The sequence below is a fragment of the Rhinatrema bivittatum genome, chromosome 2 (genome assembly GCF_901001135.1).
Source record: "Rhinatrema bivittatum chromosome 2, aRhiBiv1.1, whole genome shotgun sequence".
Classification (NCBI taxonomy): Eukaryota; Metazoa; Chordata; class Amphibia; order Gymnophiona; family Rhinatrematidae; genus Rhinatrema; species Rhinatrema bivittatum.
The window spans coordinates 316,733,862-316,752,790 of NC_042616.1; the positions used below are offsets into that span (position 1 = coordinate 316,733,862).

An 18,929-nucleotide genomic window follows, 5' to 3' on the forward strand; every position below is an offset into this window, starting at 1 on the left:
ATAACCCATCCCCCCCCCCTCCCCCTTTTCCTGTCTAGTCATGTATCCAGGACAGACTCAGCCAAATAATGAAAATCCAACTAAAAGTCATTCAAAATCTGGCGGCGAGCCTTATGAGGAAGCTTAGAAATACAAGGAAGCCATAAATCCAAGTGCATTTTCTTCCTCCTTGGGTGCAATGATTTACCGAAGATCTGCTCCATAACCAATATATTATACATTTTATTTCTCCAAAAGGTAATCGAAGGAACATCTGATTGTCCCTAGAAATGCAATATAATCTGTCTCGCCAGCAAGAAAACCTCTTAGTCCACAACATCTGAGATGTGGAACATAGTATTGGAATATCTCCAAATAGTGATGAAGAAGCATCTAAGACCAAAGACTTTAAAATAATCCATTCCACATATGTATAAACTCTTTTTCAAAAGAGTTTTATTTTAGAGCAGGACCATTTAAAAAAATATCACTATACCTCCCCCCTTGCCTACCCTCATGTGCTTGCTGAAAAAAAGCAAAGCCAGGTGCACATGCACTATTCAAAAGAACACTATCATGCTCCTGATGCCAGGATTCCACTACACAGAAAATGTCTAAATGATAAAATATTATACCATCCGCAATGGTCTCACTCTTGTTTCTTATTGACAGAGATTTGATATACCCAATTTGAAGACAATCTTTACTAACCTTTACAGTTGAACCTAGTTTTAAACTAGATGTCTGTATATGCCTCAGACTACTTAAAGGCCGTTCACCATATTTATTTTTAGAAAGAACGACCCCCTCTCTGTTACAATAGAAATCATGGTCACCAATATAACACATGCCAAGTTCACATTGCACATTTGCATTACCAACATCATACCCCAAGAAAGGAGAAAAAAATAAAAATAAATACAATACACACAACACCTCACTTAACCAAATGGCCAGTAAAACATCCAGCGCCAGGGACCAGAGGCCCACAAATGGGCTCAACAAGGGGCAGGCCCTTTGGCAGGCTCTTAGGTGAGAGCCCTTAGACGGGTGCCCGCCTAGCAGCTTCCTTTTTATGCCCCGAAGCTGAGGTCGCTGATCGCTGATGTCACGCTCATGTGACTCTCACTCCTCCATCAGTGGGACCATAGTGGAATTACCCAACTGTGCTAACTTGGAAGACTGGCTTAATCCAGATTTCAGTGAGTCCCTGATTTTTACATCCTATCTGCAGCAACCAGCATTAGTAGCATGAGTTCTATTTAATATTTGGGTACTTGTATCCTGAATTGGCCATTGTGGGAAACAGGATGCTGGGCTTGAGGGACCTTTGGTCTGACACAGTATGGCAACTTCTTATGTTCTTAGCTTGTTTTGTTTTCCTAATAGGAGGTGTATTGGTGTTTTAAGGCCTGGTGTAATATTTGCAGTGTTGTTTTTCATGTTTTATACTCTTTGAGCACTGGCAGTTAGTGCTGTTTTGGTATGGGAAGTTTACTGTATTGTAATTTGTAATTCAGTATACTCATCACTTTCTGAAGGTCAAGATCACACCTTGAACACTTTACAATAGGCCTAATACCATATGGGTTCCAAGTATCTTGCTTTTTTGCAGGATCTTTCCTGGAATATCACTAGCACTCTCTATCTGCCACTCCCCTCTGGGAACTGTGACCCTTGTCTTCCCACCTTCCCTAGCATTTCAAATCACCAAAGGACTAGACTCCAAAAGGGATAACCCCCTCTGTAATTTGACTGTCCCATGCCTTGGGGGAGGGGGAATTTTCTTCTTCCTCACCTCAGGCAGCAGTTTGCCTTGAGCCGCCCTTACCTGGAGGCTACAAGGCAAGAGGCCGAGAGGCTGCTATGTGGAAGATGCAAAGGCTGATAAGGAAGAAGGCCCAGAGACCACAGGATAAGGCAGAGCAGAAGACTCAGAGGCCATAATTTAAAGGCTGCAAAAATTCATCCTATCTTGAAAAAGCAAAGTTTGGGCCCAGATATTACTAGTAATGATAGGCTAATTTCTAATTTACCTTCTTTTTCTAAGATTCTTGAAAAGGTGGTACTCTCTCAATTTTATAATTTCCTAAAGAAAACTTTTATTTTTCATCCAAGGCAATCAGGATTTAGAAAAGGACATAGCACAGAGTCTACCTTGATAGCTCTTTTAAATGAGATTAGTTTAAATCAGGATAAAGGCAAGGATGTATTATGAGGTTTTATTTTAGATATGTCCTCTGCCTTTGATATAGTCAGTCATAACTGTTACTTAAAAGGCTTTTTGACATTGGCATAAAAGATAAAGCTTTAAACTGGTTTAATTCTTTTTTGTCTAAGAGGACATATTAAGTGGAGTAGAATCAAAAGCCTTTGAATGTTCATCATCTTACTTGTGGTATCCCGCAAGGCACCACTTTGTCGCCCACTCTAATATCTATATAGATCCATTAGCAATTTTGATTCAAGGTTTCAGTTTTACATGTTTCATTTATGGCAATGATGTACAAAATATTAGCTATTTTTTATTTTAAAAAAATTCTAAGAATCTGGGAGCATTTAATTCATGTCTCACTGAGGTTGCCAAGTGCCTAAATTCTCATAAACTTAGTGTAAATCCTGAGAAATCAGAAATGGTTTGGTTTCCTAGAAAAAAGGTGTTTGAATCATAGTCTCCAGTCATGGAAGGATCTAGTACTGAAGTTAAAGAGGAGATTACTAACTTGAGTATCAAATTTGACTCACATTTGACCTTTAATCATCAAATTTCAAGCCTAGTTCAGAAATCTTTTTTTTTTTTTACGTTTTATTTGAAGAGTTTGATTTTTTTTAGATTTGTCAGATTTGACAACATTAATGGCTACTTTGGTATTTAGTCAATTAGATTATTGTAATGCACTTCATGGACTTCCGCTATATTCTAATCATCGGTTACAATTGATTCAAAATATGGCTGCAAAGATATTTGACAAGAACAAATATGACGTCACTCCATTATTGCAAGAATTATACTATTTACCAGTTGCTTCACATATTCAATTCAAGATCCTCTGTTTTATATTTAAAGCTTTACGTAGAGGTTCACCATCTCATCAACTTGATTGTACTCCATAAGCCGAACCATAATTTACAATCTTCACAATAGCAGCTTTTGAAATTCCCATTGCCTAGGGAGATTATTTTTCAAAAACATTGTGATACAAGTTTCTCTTTCCTAGCATAGGCTCTTTGGAATTCCCTATCACTTATGCTACAGCTGGAAAAGGAATATCTAAAGTTTAGAAAGCAGTTAGATGCTTGGCTTTTTTTTTAAGTATTTCTTTAATTTCTGTTTTGATTTCTTTCATGATAAGCTTTTATTGATAATTCCTACAGATACTTCCATAAAGATGAGAACAATTTTTAGAATACTGTTTTTACATTTTTACATGTAGTGTGTTTTTAGATAATAGTTATGAATATGTTTTGTTTTTTTACCATTTTCTTTAGAGTTTATGTATTGTGCAATTTTATTTTATCATTTATGTACTTCATTAAATAATATCAATAATTTTATGCATTCATGGTTGACCATTTATTTTATGTATGATTCTGATTTTTTAAATTTTTGCTGTTTATAAGCTTTGTTTGATGTTACTTTTATATTTGTTAAATTTTAAATTGTAAATTGATTTGATTTGATTGTAGAAAGTCAATTAAAAAATCCAATAAACAAACTAAACCAATAGTTCTATAAATTCACAAATTTGCAAATGTACTCATCATAGATTTTAACTAACAAACCTCTGCTCAAATTCAACAAAATGACAATATTGACTAGATTCAGCATAGTTTCCAAATGATTTGCAGCATTCTGCACCCAGTTTATGGTAAATTTGTGCTGATCAGTAAAATGGTGTCCCCAAAGTATCCTTTACTGTAGATTATCAGAAAGGCCTATATTCAGGGGGCCCGAGGTGGAGGAGAGGAGGTTACAGCAGCCTACCTGGAAATCGATGAACTTGGTGAGACCTGATAAAAACAGCTGAGACCCAAGCCGTGAGTCGACGTCATCATCCAGGGTCCGTGGGACCGAATTTGCCTTATTGATTTTTATGGGTTGTAAAAGAAAGGCAAAGATTGTTACCTTATCCCCTGCCACTTATAGGATGGGCCCGATGGACACCCATGTTAACAGGCACAACATGCCACAAGAGGACTGCGCTTGTGACATTTTGGATATCTCCCTGTCAACGGTCCAACACCTCCTCAACCTCCAGGTGCAACAGAGGGAGGAAGTTTCTTTGGAAGTGAACTAGCAAACATAAGTGATTGAGAATTAAATTCTCCTTTGGTGGGTTTTGCTATAACATCCTGCTTCAACTTGCAACATCAAGAAGCAGAGAATGGAACCCCCACTGTACACATTGGAAATTCTCAGGTGAACACTGTAGATTCATCCAATGTTACACTTGAAGACTTATAGAGAATGCTGGTAAAGCAAGACTCAAATTTATCACAGGTGAATTCTTCTCTTTCTTCTTTAGTGAATGTCAACAGATTATCTATTCAAGATCAGGGAAAAAGACTGACTGAGATAGAATCCTCTGTTAAAACTCTGTCCATGAAAGTACAGAAATGTTCAGAATGCTGAGAGTATGAATATAACTGATAGTCTGATGTTACATACAGAGTTAGAAAATATTAAGAATTTGATAAGAATTAAGAACTTACGATTTGTTAAATTTCCCAATAACAAGATTGCTATCTCCGTACGAAATGTTTGTGAAGTTTTTACGAGAAAATTTAGTATATGAAGAAATTGAGATTCAATCCATATCTAAAATCTTTTATTTTTCTACCCAGCCTAATAGCACACCAGGCAGGGTAGAGGAGAATAGCTCAGGTATATCAACATTTCTAGAAGAGTCTATTGATATCATACATAAAAGAGCAACATTGTTTGTCTCTTTTTCCCTGGAAAAAGAGAAAGAACTTGAATTTGAAAAATTCTTTAAAAACAAGGATTTACCTTTCTGTGGCCAGAAAATATTTGTTTTCCCTGACGTCTCTAAGCCTACACAGGCTCGTAGAAGGCAATTAGCCTTGAAAAATAAAACCCTAGAGATTGGGGCAACTTTTTATTTGAAATTTCCGTCCAGATATTTTATTAATTTTCAAGGCAAGAAATTTATTTTTTCTGAGCCATCCCACCTTGAAATTTTCTTAAGAGATAAAGCTGAGGTATATTTGGATCAAAAATAGCAGCTGAGTAGGGCCGGAAAGTAAATTAAAATAACTACCTCTCCTTTGATTCTAGTTGTCTATAACTTCTTTTTGTTTTTCCTTAAATGGTCCACCAATTATATGGTACTTCTGAGGCAAGTAATGTTTATTATTATTTTTTTTATTTTTCCTTGGGATTATGTAAACTGTACACAAGACTGCCTATATTATATAAAGAGACATGTTTTATGTTGTAATATTGAAATGCTTAATAAAGAGAGAATTATTAAAAAAAAAAAAAAAAAAGGCTCATATTCAGTATACCAGCAAGTGGCAAAGTTATTTAAGGAAATTCACCCAAATACCTTTACTCAAATATTTAGCTGGACAAATATCCTACTGAATATGTACAGCTAAAATTATAACATTAGCAGTCCTACTGGATATATAGGGTCAATTTACCTGGATAACTTTAACCCTAACTGGATAGATTCAGAATATAATCAGTTAAATTTAAAAAAAAACAAACCAAAAAACCTTTTGGACCATGAGGCCCTATCCTCCCCTCCACCCCCCCCCCCAAAAAAAAAATATTTAAAAAGCAATTATACTATAGCTCCTGATTCCCCCAACATTAAAAAAAAGTCCTGGTCATAGAGGCGTGTGGTGTCCCTCCCATCAAATATTAAAATTTAATTTCTGACTGTGGCTGTAAAACAAAGTAGCACCTACCGGCACCGGCATTTTTAAAGAGGACCTAGCAGAACAGATGTGACTGGGACTTGCTCCTGCCTCTTTCACCGACTACGGAACTATGGAAAGGGTAAGGGGTTGGCAAAAAGTAGCAGAAGGTGCTGGAGGAGCATTTTGTTTTGTTTGTTTATTTGTGTATTGTTTCTTAATTTAATATTTATACTGGTATGGCAAATGAACTGAATCAAAATAAACATTAAACAAACCAAATCCCAAAGTGCCCCTCACAAAATGAAAAAAAAAAACATCCCAGAAATGGAAATCTTACCTCTGCATATCCCAAGTGTCTTTAGATGATTGTGTTTAACAAAACTCATGAGGCCACTTTGGCTCATGTTCTTTTATCCAGCCTTCCATGCTAGGAAGGTAGCTGAGGCTCAGTCACTGACCTCAGGTCTTCCAGAAGAAGGAAAATGTCTTGAGCTCCAAGGAAGAGACTGAGATTAAGATAATCAAAAGCAGTGAAGAGTAATATTGATGATACTTGCCCATAGTTATGAATGGAATGGGATATCATTTTTTTAAATAAGTAATAAAAGTGAAATTAGTCCCATAGTCCTTGCATTTCACTGAAGATTTGCCTTGAGTATTTGAAGGTGGAATTCTAGTTGGAGTCAGTATAAGGAATGGCAGATCAGGAGAATCTACTTTTAAGTTGCTCAACAGAGTGGCAGCTGCTCAATAGACTATCAACTGGAGCTTACCTGTATTTGTCCGGGAGAGAGTTCCAGTTCAGCCACTGGACCACAAAGATCTGTACACCAAATTGCAGCTACCCATAAAGGAAAAACCAGGTGAGACTCCCATTCTTCAAAAAGTGCCTCAAAATTAGAGGTAGCGGAGGAAGAAACCCCTAGTATTTGCAGAAGGGAGCTGGACTGTGATTTCTGAAATATTCTGTTTTTTTAATGTGTATCAGATTTGGTTTATTTTTTCTGCATTGAGGGGTAGATTTTATAATTTTGTGCGAGCACGTACTCTTGTTCACGCACCAGGCGCGAACAAGAGTACGCGGGATTTCAATAGATACGCGCGTAGCCGCGTGTATCCATTAAAATCCGGGATCGGCGCGCACAAGGCTGCCGATTTTGGGCAGCCTGCACACGCCGAGCCGTGCAGCCATCACCCGACCCGGGGGCTGTTCCGGAGGGCACAGCCATGCCCCCGGAACACCCCGGGCCGAAACCACGCCCGCGGCACCACCCCCGAAACGTCGCTTCACCTGCGCCACACCCCCGAAACGCCGCGTCACGACCGCCAAGCCCCCCGCCACACCCCCGGCACGCCTCTCCATGCAAGCCCCGGGACTTACGCGCGTCACGTGTTCTTGCGCGCGCCGCCGAGCCTATGCAAAATAGGCTCGGCGCGCGCAGGAAGGTTTGGGGTAGATTTTCGGGGGGTACGCGCGTATTCTACACGCGTACCCCTTTGAAAATCTACCCCTAATTGTACCAGGAGAAAATGTACCATATGCCAGATAAGGATGTGAATTTGATTAAAATGAAGCACAAAATGCAATGGATGAGGCCATTCTGTTTGTTCCAGAAAATGGCCTCCTACAAAAATATCCAAAAATGTTCAGGTATTTTTGTATTTGTGATATTTAAAAAAACAGGCTTCCCATAGCCCTGGAAACCCCCTCCCACTCACCAAATGTAAACCTAGGGCCCAGGCCTTGGCCTATCTACAGCCATTCACTTTGGCATCATCCTCCAGACAGATGGCAAACTAATTATTTCCTGCAAATTTATTTGGTTTTGCTTTCATTGGAAAATATTTGCATATCTTTACCAAAAAAAAGGGACTGGTTGAGGGCAGAGAGTGGGATGGGTTATTAGTGAATTGGTGGAACATGAATGCAATGGCCACCTGAATTGGCTTATTGCAGATTATGTTGAGATAGAGTACTATATCAAATCTTTTTCCACAAAAGACTATATCATAAATGGGGGGGTGGATTCATAAATAACTCCCTAAGTTCCAAATTAAATATGCAATTATTAAATGTAATACTGAAAAGATGAAAACATAGAAAAAATGCACTATGAGCTTCAATTTCATTTACTCCTAATTCTTACAGATGAAAATATAAACAAGATTCCTATCATGCTTGTTCAGCTTGACCCCCTAAGGGCTTCCTCAGTTATGCCTGTCCCTAGAGTAAATTGGAAGACAATTATTCCAGTTAATGGTAATTCTGCAGAAGAGTCATTCTTCTTTTTGTAGCTTCTCCCCTAAATTAGCTTTGTAAATATCTCAGAATGATCAAATATAGACCTTGACTAGAAAGATAAAAAGTATGTTACACATCAGCTATCATAATTTGAATCTAAAAGTTGACTAGTTACATACGGGCCGATACAGTAAAGTGCGCTTCGGTGGAGCACACTGTTAGCCCGCGTTTGGCCATGCGTTTTCAACACGCTATTTTTACCCCTTATACAGTAAGGGGTAATAGCGCGTTGAAAACGCACGGCCAACCCCTCTGAAACTAATAGCACCCATAACATGCAAATGCATGCTGATGGGCCTATTAGTCATTCCCGCGTAATACAGAAAGCAAAATATGCAGCAAAGCCGCACATTTTACTTTCAGAAATTTGGCAGGTGTTATTTTCGGCCAACACCGGGAAAGTGTACAGAAAAGAAGAAAAAAATAAGACAAAATAAAAAATTTAAAAAATAAAAATTTAAAATCTGCCCATGGCCCATGGGTTGGAAGACGGACGCTCAATTTAGCCAGCGTGTTTTCCGAACCTGTGGTTGTGAGCGGGTTCGAGAACCGATGCCAGTAAAATTGAGTGTCGGCTGTCAAACCCACTGACAGCTGCCGCTTCTGTTAAAAAGGAGGCGCTAGGGATGCGCTAGTGTCCCTAGCGCCTCCTTTTACCACGGACCTTCATTTGCATGTGGGCTGATACTGAATCGCGCACCCAGGACACTGGCCTGTGCGCGTCGGGAGACTGGACGTTTGCCGGCTCTACCGCGCTTCTTTCTGTATCGTCCAGATAATAAGCTAGCATTTTTCACCACAAAAAATTAAGAAGAAGGAAGAAAAACATTGTATTCTTTAGAAAACCAGAACCATAAAAAAAAAACAAAAAAACTTGATTAAATGTCAAAAAGGTGCTTACTGATCACTGACGTGGCATGGATAAGGCATTGGCTGCACCTGGACTTCTGGTTCAAAGGCTTCCACTCCAGTCTGCACTGCAATTATTGCCCTTTCAATCATGTCCTGTATTGGTGCAAACACATAGTTGTATGTGAAGCCGGGGGCTGGCAGGCTGTGAGGGTGCGACTTCCACACTGGGTTTCTAATCATGTCTGTTTTCATGCTGTACAGGAGGTTGGTCCTCAAGGTGTAGGTCAAATGAGATGGGAGAGGGTTGGCAGACCCTTGTCTGTATTTCCCGGCGTTTGAAGACACATCGAATATTACGCCTGATAAGGAAAACAAGAATAACATACTGAAAGAGAGCATTACATATGGCAGTATACACTGAATTCATGTTCTTATATCACCTGTGGGACAAGGTACAAATAATACCTCTCCTTGAGGCCGATGTAATAAGATCAGAGCTGAAATCTGCGTTGATTTTTCCGCATGGATTTTTTTTGGCACAAGCGGCAAAAATCAGCGGAAGCGTGTGATGTAATAAAGGCTGTGTGTGCTAATTAAATATGCACATAAAATCTGTGAACATCAAACATAAGCACCATAATGTGCGCAGTCACACATGCTAATGGCCCTATGTAGTAAAACATGCAGACATCTGCGCAGAAACCTACATGGACACCCATCAGCATGTGAACACGTGTGATTGATTCTTGGGGCAAAAGCCTTTCGTTTTCAAAAAAAACCAAATAAATTAGTGGTCCAGAAGTTGATGTGAAGGTGGATAGAGCAATATCTAATCCCTTCATGGTCGGACTCCGAATGCCGGCAAGAACATGAAATGCAGATCGGCAATTCTGCCTCACTGAGAAGCTGCCTACTCTCTACCTGTTCCATCCACCGCTTGGCTGACCTGCAAAAGCATCAAAAGAATGGTCTCTATACTGGCGCTTTCACTTAACTCCTGCCCTGACTCAGGTGCTAAAAGCCACATTAAAAAACCTGCACTAACCTAACCTCCTTGCTAGCATGGCTTCCTTCATTGCCCATGAATAGATAATCACCCTCTTTGCATACCATTAGCATGCACTCTTGCAGAAAAACTGCAGGTCTATAAGCACATTTGTCCGTGCTCTTTCCCATGCACAAAACCCTTATTCATCCCATATAGGGCTTTGCACTGGAAAACACACATACAAATGTGTGTATAGGTGTGCACAAACCCGTGGCAGGTTCAGCGCACCTTATTGCATCGGCTCTTTGTTAAATTCAGGTTCTTTCCCATGGCGCATGAACATCATTTCCCCACATAAATGATTCAGTATTCCTTATGAATAAAAATGAATTATTTCACAGCTCATTTTCTAATGGACTTCTCTTAGTAACAACTCCCCTTCCCTGCCCCCAACTCACAAACACACACACACACACACACTCATTTCCCAAGGCCACATTCCTGAATTCAACACGGATACCTCTTTATGCAGAATGCTCTATAAACAATTTCACCCAAAATACATATTACAGAGGTGTCTACAACGGGAATTACATAGGAAGTAAGGTCAATGCCAGAAGTATAAAGAAAGATCTTAAAGCACCAATACGGTAAAGAAAAATGCACAATCTTTTGTTTCCTGTGATAATAAATGAGAGAAAATTAATATAGATAATAAGAGTCATAAAAGCCACTTGTATGTAGTGAAAGGACCCCAACATCTGTTGATACAGTTGTTTAATGTTGCAGAATACTTTTTGTAATCGACACACTGCTGCAGAGGGTCAATGTTATAACCAAGGAGCACCTCACACCCTGTTCTTTACAGGCAGATTTAAATTTAGGAAAAGTATCACAAAACTCCTACAAGCCAGTTTGCTTGCACAATTTTGAAATAGTGAACCTTTTGCCCAAGGATTTCATTTTTTGCAGCTTTAGGATTGAAAACGTTCCATAGCATTATGACAACAAAAAACATGCACAAAGAACACTGTGAAATTTTGGTTTGGTTCTTAAATATAGAATTTTGTGGTCAATTTTCAAAAAGCTTATGCGGATAAAATTGACTTTTAACCACATAAATCTAACTATTAAAATATTCTTCCCCCACCCAAAATCTGCCTGGACAAAATTACAATGTACACAGATTTAGTCAGACAAAAATGGAAATGAGTCAGGGTATGTCCAAGGTGTTTCCAAATTTAGGCAGTTAACACTGATATTTATTGACTACTAGCTCAATCTGTCTGCCTTCGCACAAGTTTTATGCAACATTAGCCATTTTAGATGTGACTTACTATCCAAAGTTAACCAGTTTAACCACACCACTCAGCGGCTCTCTGAAAAACTTCCCCTTTGGTGTAAAAGTCCCATATTGTATGTTTGCAGAAGGTTTGTTACGTGTTTTTTATGGTTCATTTTTATATGGGGGGTTTTTTTTCATCTTAATGTTGCAAGAAATGAAATCTTTGGACAAAAGACGAACACTTTCAAAACTGCACAAGCAAATTGACTTGCAGGATTGCTGTCTCTTCATCCAGAAGTGAAACTGAACACAAAGGATTAAAAACCAAGAAAAGGTTAAACTCAATGGGGTAGATTTTCAAATAGCGCGATTTGGCGTACTTTTGTTGGCGCATCAGGCGCAAACAAAAGTACGCTGGATTTTAGTAGATACGCGCGTAGCCGCGCGTATCCGCTAAAATCCGGGATCGGCGCGCACAAGGCTATCGATTCCGTGTAGCCGGCGCGCGCCGAGCCGCGCAGCCAACCTCCGTTCCCTCCAAGGCCACTCCGAAATCGGAGCGGCCTCGGAGGGAACTTTCTTTTGCCCTCCCCTCACCTTCCCCTCCCTTCCCCTACCTAACCCACCCGCCCGGCCCTGTCTAAACCCCCCCCCCTTACCTTTGTCGGGGGATTTACGCCTCCTGGAGGGAGACGTAAATCCCCGCGCGCCAGTGGGCTGCTAGCACACCGGGACGCGACCTGGGGGCGGGTCCGGAGGGCGCGGCCACGCCCCAGGACCGCCCCGGGCCGTAACCATGCCCCCGGGCCCGCCCCCGAAACGCTACGGCCCGCCCCGAAAACGCCGTGCGGATTGGGCCCGCCCCCTCGACACGCCCCCCTCGGAAAACCCCGGGACTTACGCGAGTCCTGGGGTCTGCGCGCACCAGTAGGCCTATTGAACATAGGCGCACCGGCGCGCTGGGCCCTGCTCGCCTAAATCCGCCCGGATTTAGGCGGATTTAGGCGAGCAGGGCTCTGAAAATCCGCCCCAAACAGTGGTGAGCTGGGAGGTATCTTACACTTGGCAGGGAAAGCTTGCAAATAGTTTGGAATGAAGGTTGAGAATGAACCTTAGATAAGTGGGAGGAGACTGGTTTTACAGCCATGGCCGCTGCATATCCTGCAGAGAATCTCCATGATGAGGTTACCTGCTCCATCTGCCTGGTGTATTTTAAAAATCCGGTGACTGCAAAATGTGGTCACAATTTCTGCAGCTCCTGTATCACACAGTGCTGGGAGGAGCTGGATGCACACTCCTCCCTGCCCCCAGTGCAGAGAAACATCCCAGGAAAGAATTCTCATTCCTAACAGGCAGCTGGCAAGCATGACTGAAAGGATAAAGTTACTTTTTCAAATGGCTGCAGGAGAATCAACTGAGAGTTTCTGTAAGAAGCATAAAGAAACCTTGAAACTGTTCTGTGAAGATGACGAAAAACCCTTCTGTGTGGCGTGCGGACTGTCCCAGGATCACGAAGCTCATACTAAGCTTCCCATAGAGGAAGCTGTGCAGGACTACAAATTAAAGCTTCAGCAGTGCCTTGGTCTGTTGAGAAGTAAACTGGAGACGTGCAAATCGCAGTCTAATGAAGACAAGAATACTGGAAAGCTAAAGATGCAAGTAGCGGTTCAGAGTTGGAGAATTCTTTCTGAGTTTGAAAAACTGCGCCACTTACTGACAGAGGAGCAGTAGGCCTTCCTCAACAGACTGGAAGAAGAAGGGAAGGAGATTCTGCAGAAACTGGACAAAAATATCAGCAAACATTCAGAGCAAAGATTGTCCCTGGGGCAACTGGTAACGGAGATAGAGGAGAAGTGTCAGCAGTCAGAAACAGACTTCCTACATGGGGTAAAAAGCACATTACTCAGGGGAGAACATGGCTAAAAGACAGGAAACAGAGAGTAGGATTAAATGGACAATTTTCTCATGGAAGGGAGTGGGCGTGGAGTGCCTCAGGGATCTGTACTGGGATCCTTACTTTTCAATATATTTATAAATAATCTGGAAAGAAATACCACGAGTGAAGTAATCAAATTTGCAGATGATACAAAATTGTTCAGAGTAGTTAAATCACAAGCAGATTGTGATAAATTGCAGGAAGACCTTTGTAAAGCTGGAAAATTGGGCATCTAAATGGCAGATGAAATTTAATGTGGACAAGTACAAGGTGATGCATATAGGAAAAAATAACCCATGCTATAGTTACACAATGTTAGGTCCCATATTAGGTGCTATTACCCAAGAAAGAGATCTAGGCGTCATAGTGGATAACACATTGAAATCATCGGTTCCGTGTGCTGCGGCAGTCAAAAAAGCAAACAGAATGTTGGGAATTATTAGAAAGGGAATGGTGAATAACTCGGAAAATGTCATAATGCCTCTGTATCGCTCCATGGTGAGACCGCACCTTGAATATTGTGTACAATTCTGGTCGCCGCATCTCAAAAAAGATATAATTGTGATGGAGAAGGTACAGAGAAGGGTTACCAAAATGAAAAAGGGAATGGAACAGTTCCCCTATGAGGAAAGACTAAAGAGGTTAAGATTTTTCAGCTTGGAGAAGAAACGGCTGAGGGGGGGATATGATAGAGGTGTTTAAAATCATGAGAGGTCTAGAACAGGTAGATGTGAATTATTTTTTTACTCTTTCGGATAATAGAAAGACTAGGGGGCACTCCATGAAGTTAGCTTGTGGCACATTTAAAACTAATCGGAGAAAGTTCTTTTTCACTCAACGCACAATTAAACTCTGGAATTTGTTGCCAGAGGATGTGGTTAGTGCAGTTAGTATAGCTGTGTTTAAAAAAGGATTGGATAAGTTCTTCGACGAGAAGTCCATTATCTGCTATTAATTAAGTTGACTTAGATAATAACCACCGCTATTACTAGCATCGGTAACATGGAATAGACTTAGTTTTTGGGTACTGGCCAGGTTCTTATGGCCTGGATTGGCCACTGTTGGCCACTCCAAATACTCCAAAACTCAGCCGCAAGAGTTTTGACAGGAAAAAGGAAAAGAGATCATATAATTGAAACACTAGCTGAACTACACTGGCTGCCAATTGAATACAGGGTAAAATATAAAACCCTTTGCACTATACATAAACTAATCCATGATGAAAAAGCTAAATGGCTAAACACAGCACTCCGCGTCCACGTCCCTAACAGAAACCTGAGATCCGCCAACAAAGCCCTCCTAACCATCCCCTCAGTAAAAACTGCAAAACTAACTCAAGCCAGAGAAAGAGCACTATCATTGGCCGGACCGTTACTATGGAACACCATGCCCATAGAGATAAGACTACAGAGAGATTTCAAGACTTTCAAAAAGAGCTTAAAGACATGGCTCTTTAGAGAAGCCTTTCCACAATGAGAGCGAGAGAGAAAAAAACGCTAATAGCTGAACACATAAAATCTTCATACAGCACTAGCACACTTTGGGGCGGATTTTCATACTCCGCGAATAGGCCTACTTTTGTTTGCGCTCCAGGCGCAAACAAAAGTACGCTGGATTTTAGTAGATACGCGCGGAGCCGCGCGTATCTGCTAAAAACCTGGATCGGCGCGCGCAAGGCTATCGATTTTGTATAGCCGGTGCGCGCCGAGCCGCACAGCCTACCCCCGTTCCCTCCGAGGCCGCTCCGATTTCGGAGCGGCCTCGGAGGGAACTTCCTTTTGCCCTCCCCTCACCTTCCCCTCCCTTCCCCTACCTAACCCACCCACCCGGCCCTGTCTAAGCCCCCCCTTACCTTTGTCGGGGGATTTACGCCTCCCAGAGGGAGGCGTAAATCCCCGCGCGTCAGCGGGCCTCCTGTGCGCCGGGACGCGACCTGGGGGCGGGTACGGAGGGCGCGGCCACGCCCCCGGGCCGCCCCGGGCCGTAGCCACGCCCCCGGGCCCGCCCCGGAACGCTCCCGACACGCTCCGAAAACGCCACGCGTTCGGGCCCGCCCCCCGACACACCCCCTCCGAAAACCCCGGGACTTACGCGAGTCCCGGGGCTCTGCGCGCGCTGGTAGGCCTATGTAAAATAGGCTTACCGGCGAGCAGAGCTCTGAAAATCCACCCCTTTATGTATGTATGTTGTGGTTTTGACTATTGCAACTTTTTAAATAAATGTATAATTTAACAGTCTTTATATTAAGTCACAGGTCAGATTAATCATCACTAAACTCTTAGCCATTACTATGAAACAATGTTACCGAGATCATCAGGCACCTCCATTACTAATAATTGGAACAGTTTGCATGTACAATTTACTATATTGCCTATATGTAAACCGTTGTGACAGTATTCTACTAAATGACGGTATAGAAAAGATTTTAAATAAATAAAATAAATAAACAGGATGCTGGGCTTGATGGACCCTTAGTCTGACCCAGTATGGCATGTTCTTATATTCTTAAATATTTAATACCATCAGGAGCCCACTTTAAATGAACACTTCTTCCCAGGTATGTGCATTCCAATTTCCAAGAGCAAGAGCTTATGTCTTATCTAGGTTCAATTTAAAACCTGCCAGATGGTTTTCAGCTGGGGGGCAAGATGGCGCCCTGAGCGGAGCTGTGTGAGTGAGTTGTTGAGCAGTTTCGTTTTGCACAGCGCTCTATATTCCTGGGAACTTTGTTATATTGAGAAATAAATAATCTAAACAGTGCCTACAAAACATAAAGGGAAAATAATGGTTTTCCCCTCAATTTCAACGCAGTTATCTGAACAGAGGCTCATAACTACCTTCACAACTCCGTGAGCAGCAATGACCAGGGGGAGTAGCCTTGCTGCAGTGTCGAAGGGAGGAAATTCGACACCGCCAGAGGCAGAGGTTTCCGCCCTCCCCCAAATAATTCCCGTGCCCTATTTAACGATACAATACAAATGCCCCTTACGATAAATTGGGGGCATTTGTATTGTATCGTGCACTCTAACGATTTAGAACAATTCTAAAATTATCTGACGATAATTTTAATCGTTCAAAAACGATTCACATCCCTAGAAGTCAGTGTCTCAGGAAGGCAGGGAGAAGGACGCGAAGCAGCTACCCAGCCAGAGCCAACGAGGAATCCTCTTGGGGGACTTTCGGAGACATTTGGCTGAGGGGCAGCCAGTGAACCAGCCACTGGAACATCAGTTTCATCGGGTGAGCATATAGAAACCCCTATAAGACCAGCAGTGGTAACTATGGAGACATTATGGGAACATTCTGCTAATCTCACAGTTGCTGTAAGAGCTAGCAACCAGAGAATGGAACAAATAGCCTCTTCTTTAAACAATAAAAGTTCTGAGTAAAATCTGTCACTGAAAGTAATGAAAGAAAAAGTGGATGGAATGGAAACAGAAATAGGAAATATACAAGTTTTCAACCAGGCAACAATAAAAGATAGAACTGCATTGTCCAGGGTGTCGAATTACTAGAAAACTGGAACCGGAGATTTAATGTGAGATTGATCAAATTTCCTAAAATTATGGGTGAGCTTCCCGTAATAACTTTTAAAAGATATCTCCGGGAGACTCTTCAGATGTTGGACTCTGATATGCCTGTGATAAATAAGGTTTATTTCATTCCCAGAACCAGTGCTGAAAGAGGGGAAAATGTTCCGCAAGAGCCAAATCAATTTGATGTAGATAATCTTACTATGTTTCTTGAATCCTCTGCAATAGAAATTATTGAATGTGCTACATTGATTGTTACACTAATTGCAGAACAGGATGTTAGCAAAATGATGTCTAAGTATTTTCAGCATTTAAATACCCCCTTTCATGGTATAACTATACGCATGTTCCCAGACATCTCAAAGATCACTCAAGAGAGGCGTAAAGCCTTTAAGTATGAGGCAGGAGACAGTTTCTTTAGGCGCAACTTTTATGTTTTGCTACCCCTGCAAATGTATTGTAAGGAAGGGGAGTGATTGTTACATTTTCTTTGCACCTGAGCATTTAAGAGATTTTATTGATTCTTTTTCTGCCAACGGTGCCTCATAGAGAATCGTTAAAGAAAATTAACTGCTCTTGTTCAGGGCTATACCATTTCTTCTTTCAATTTGTTGTTATTATTCCTCAAATCTAAACCCCCCCCCCAACGACAGAAGTTTGAGATTATATGTTTAGCCATTATGGAATAACTTTATGGTTTATATGCTTTGTAAGAATGTTATCTTTAATGACTAATCAAGTTTCTATTCTATTGTAAATGAATACTTTATTTGTATTGAAAATTCAGAAATAAAAAATTTAAAAAATTAAAAAATAAAACCTGCCAGATTAGCATAGCGCACTATTTCCTGAATAGCAGTCTGCAAAGAGTTAGTTGGATCTGTTAAATGAATTAATAAATCATTAGCAAATGCTAATTTAAAAATAGCTCGCTCAATAGAAACCGTATGTACATCGTGGTGTGAGCATAGGACTCTCAAAAGAGGATCAAGGGAAAGAATAAAAAAGCAAAGGGGACAAGGGACAGCCCTGTCGTGAACCACTTTGTAAAACAAAATCTTTAGAAAATTCTCCATTGACAAAAATGGTAGCTTGCACGCTAGACCTGAGCGTAGTGAGAAACAAAATAAATTGCTCATAAAAGCCATAAGCTTGTAAAACCTCAAAAAGAAAAATCCAGTTCACTCTATCAAAGGCTTTTTCAGCATCAAAGGCGACAAGCAGAAAATTTAACTGAGACTTCAGAGAAAAGTCCATAGGCGACCCAACCCATCTAATACTGAGAACTGCCTGTCTTCCTTTAACAAAGCCTACTTGTTCTGGTGTGATTAATTTAGTAAGAAAGCGGGATAATCAGTCAGCCATGATTTTTGCCATAAGCTTTATATCAAAATTCAAAGATGAAATGGGTGGACAAGAACTTGGTAACATGGGAGCTCTCCCTGGTTTTAGAAGGACCATTACCATTGCCTTACTGGAGGACCAATTAATGGGATAGGGTTGCAAAGAGCTTCAAACAGTTTAGCCAAAGGCAAGCATATTTGAGGGCTAATATCTTATAGAATTCACTGGTTAGTCTTGGCCAGTGGACTTGTACAATGGTGAAGAGTTTTATCACTGACATCACCTCCTGAAGGGTTATCAGAGCACTAAGATTATGCAAAACATCTTCTGATAATTTAGGGAACTGCAACTTAGCTAAATAGGCTTGAATTGCCTCTTTCTCACAGAGGTCTGCGCGATAAAGATCCTGATATCTGTAAAATATATCTCCAATATCTCTGGTAGTATGTTTAAAAGGACCATCAGTATTTTTAAAGGAAATAATATATTTATGTCCACCCTATATCTTTGTAACATTAGTCAGCAGCCTCCCTACTTTGTCCCCGTGTTTGTAATAGAGCAAACTCTTCTTTGTCTTTTCATGTAAAAACTCATTCAGCGCAGTCTGGGCTGCAAAGAACTGTGTACGGTTATCTGTCGAAGATTTACGACAATACCTTCATTTTGTCTTATGTTCTTATTAGTTTTTGGGTACTTGCCAGGTTCTTATGGCCTGGATTGGCCACTGTTGGAAACAGGATGCTGAGCTTGATGGACCCTTGGTCTGACCCGGCATGGCAATTTCATATGTTCTTATGATGGGACATAGGGCAGTGTTCTCC

At 41.0% G+C, this 18,929-nt stretch overlaps 1 protein-coding gene across 1 annotated transcript in view; it reads right to left on the minus strand.

The window, feature by feature from the left end:
• Positions 1 to 18,929, minus strand: part of ABCA13 (ATP binding cassette subfamily A member 13) — a 929,477-nt gene that overhangs the window by 638,197 nt on the left and 272,351 nt on the right. The window contains exon 25 of the mRNA XM_029587089.1: positions 9,072 to 9,381. Within this exon, the coding sequence (XP_029442949.1) occupies positions 9,072 to 9,381 (310 nt within the window). The remainder of the gene's footprint in view (positions 1 to 9,071; positions 9,382 to 18,929) is intronic.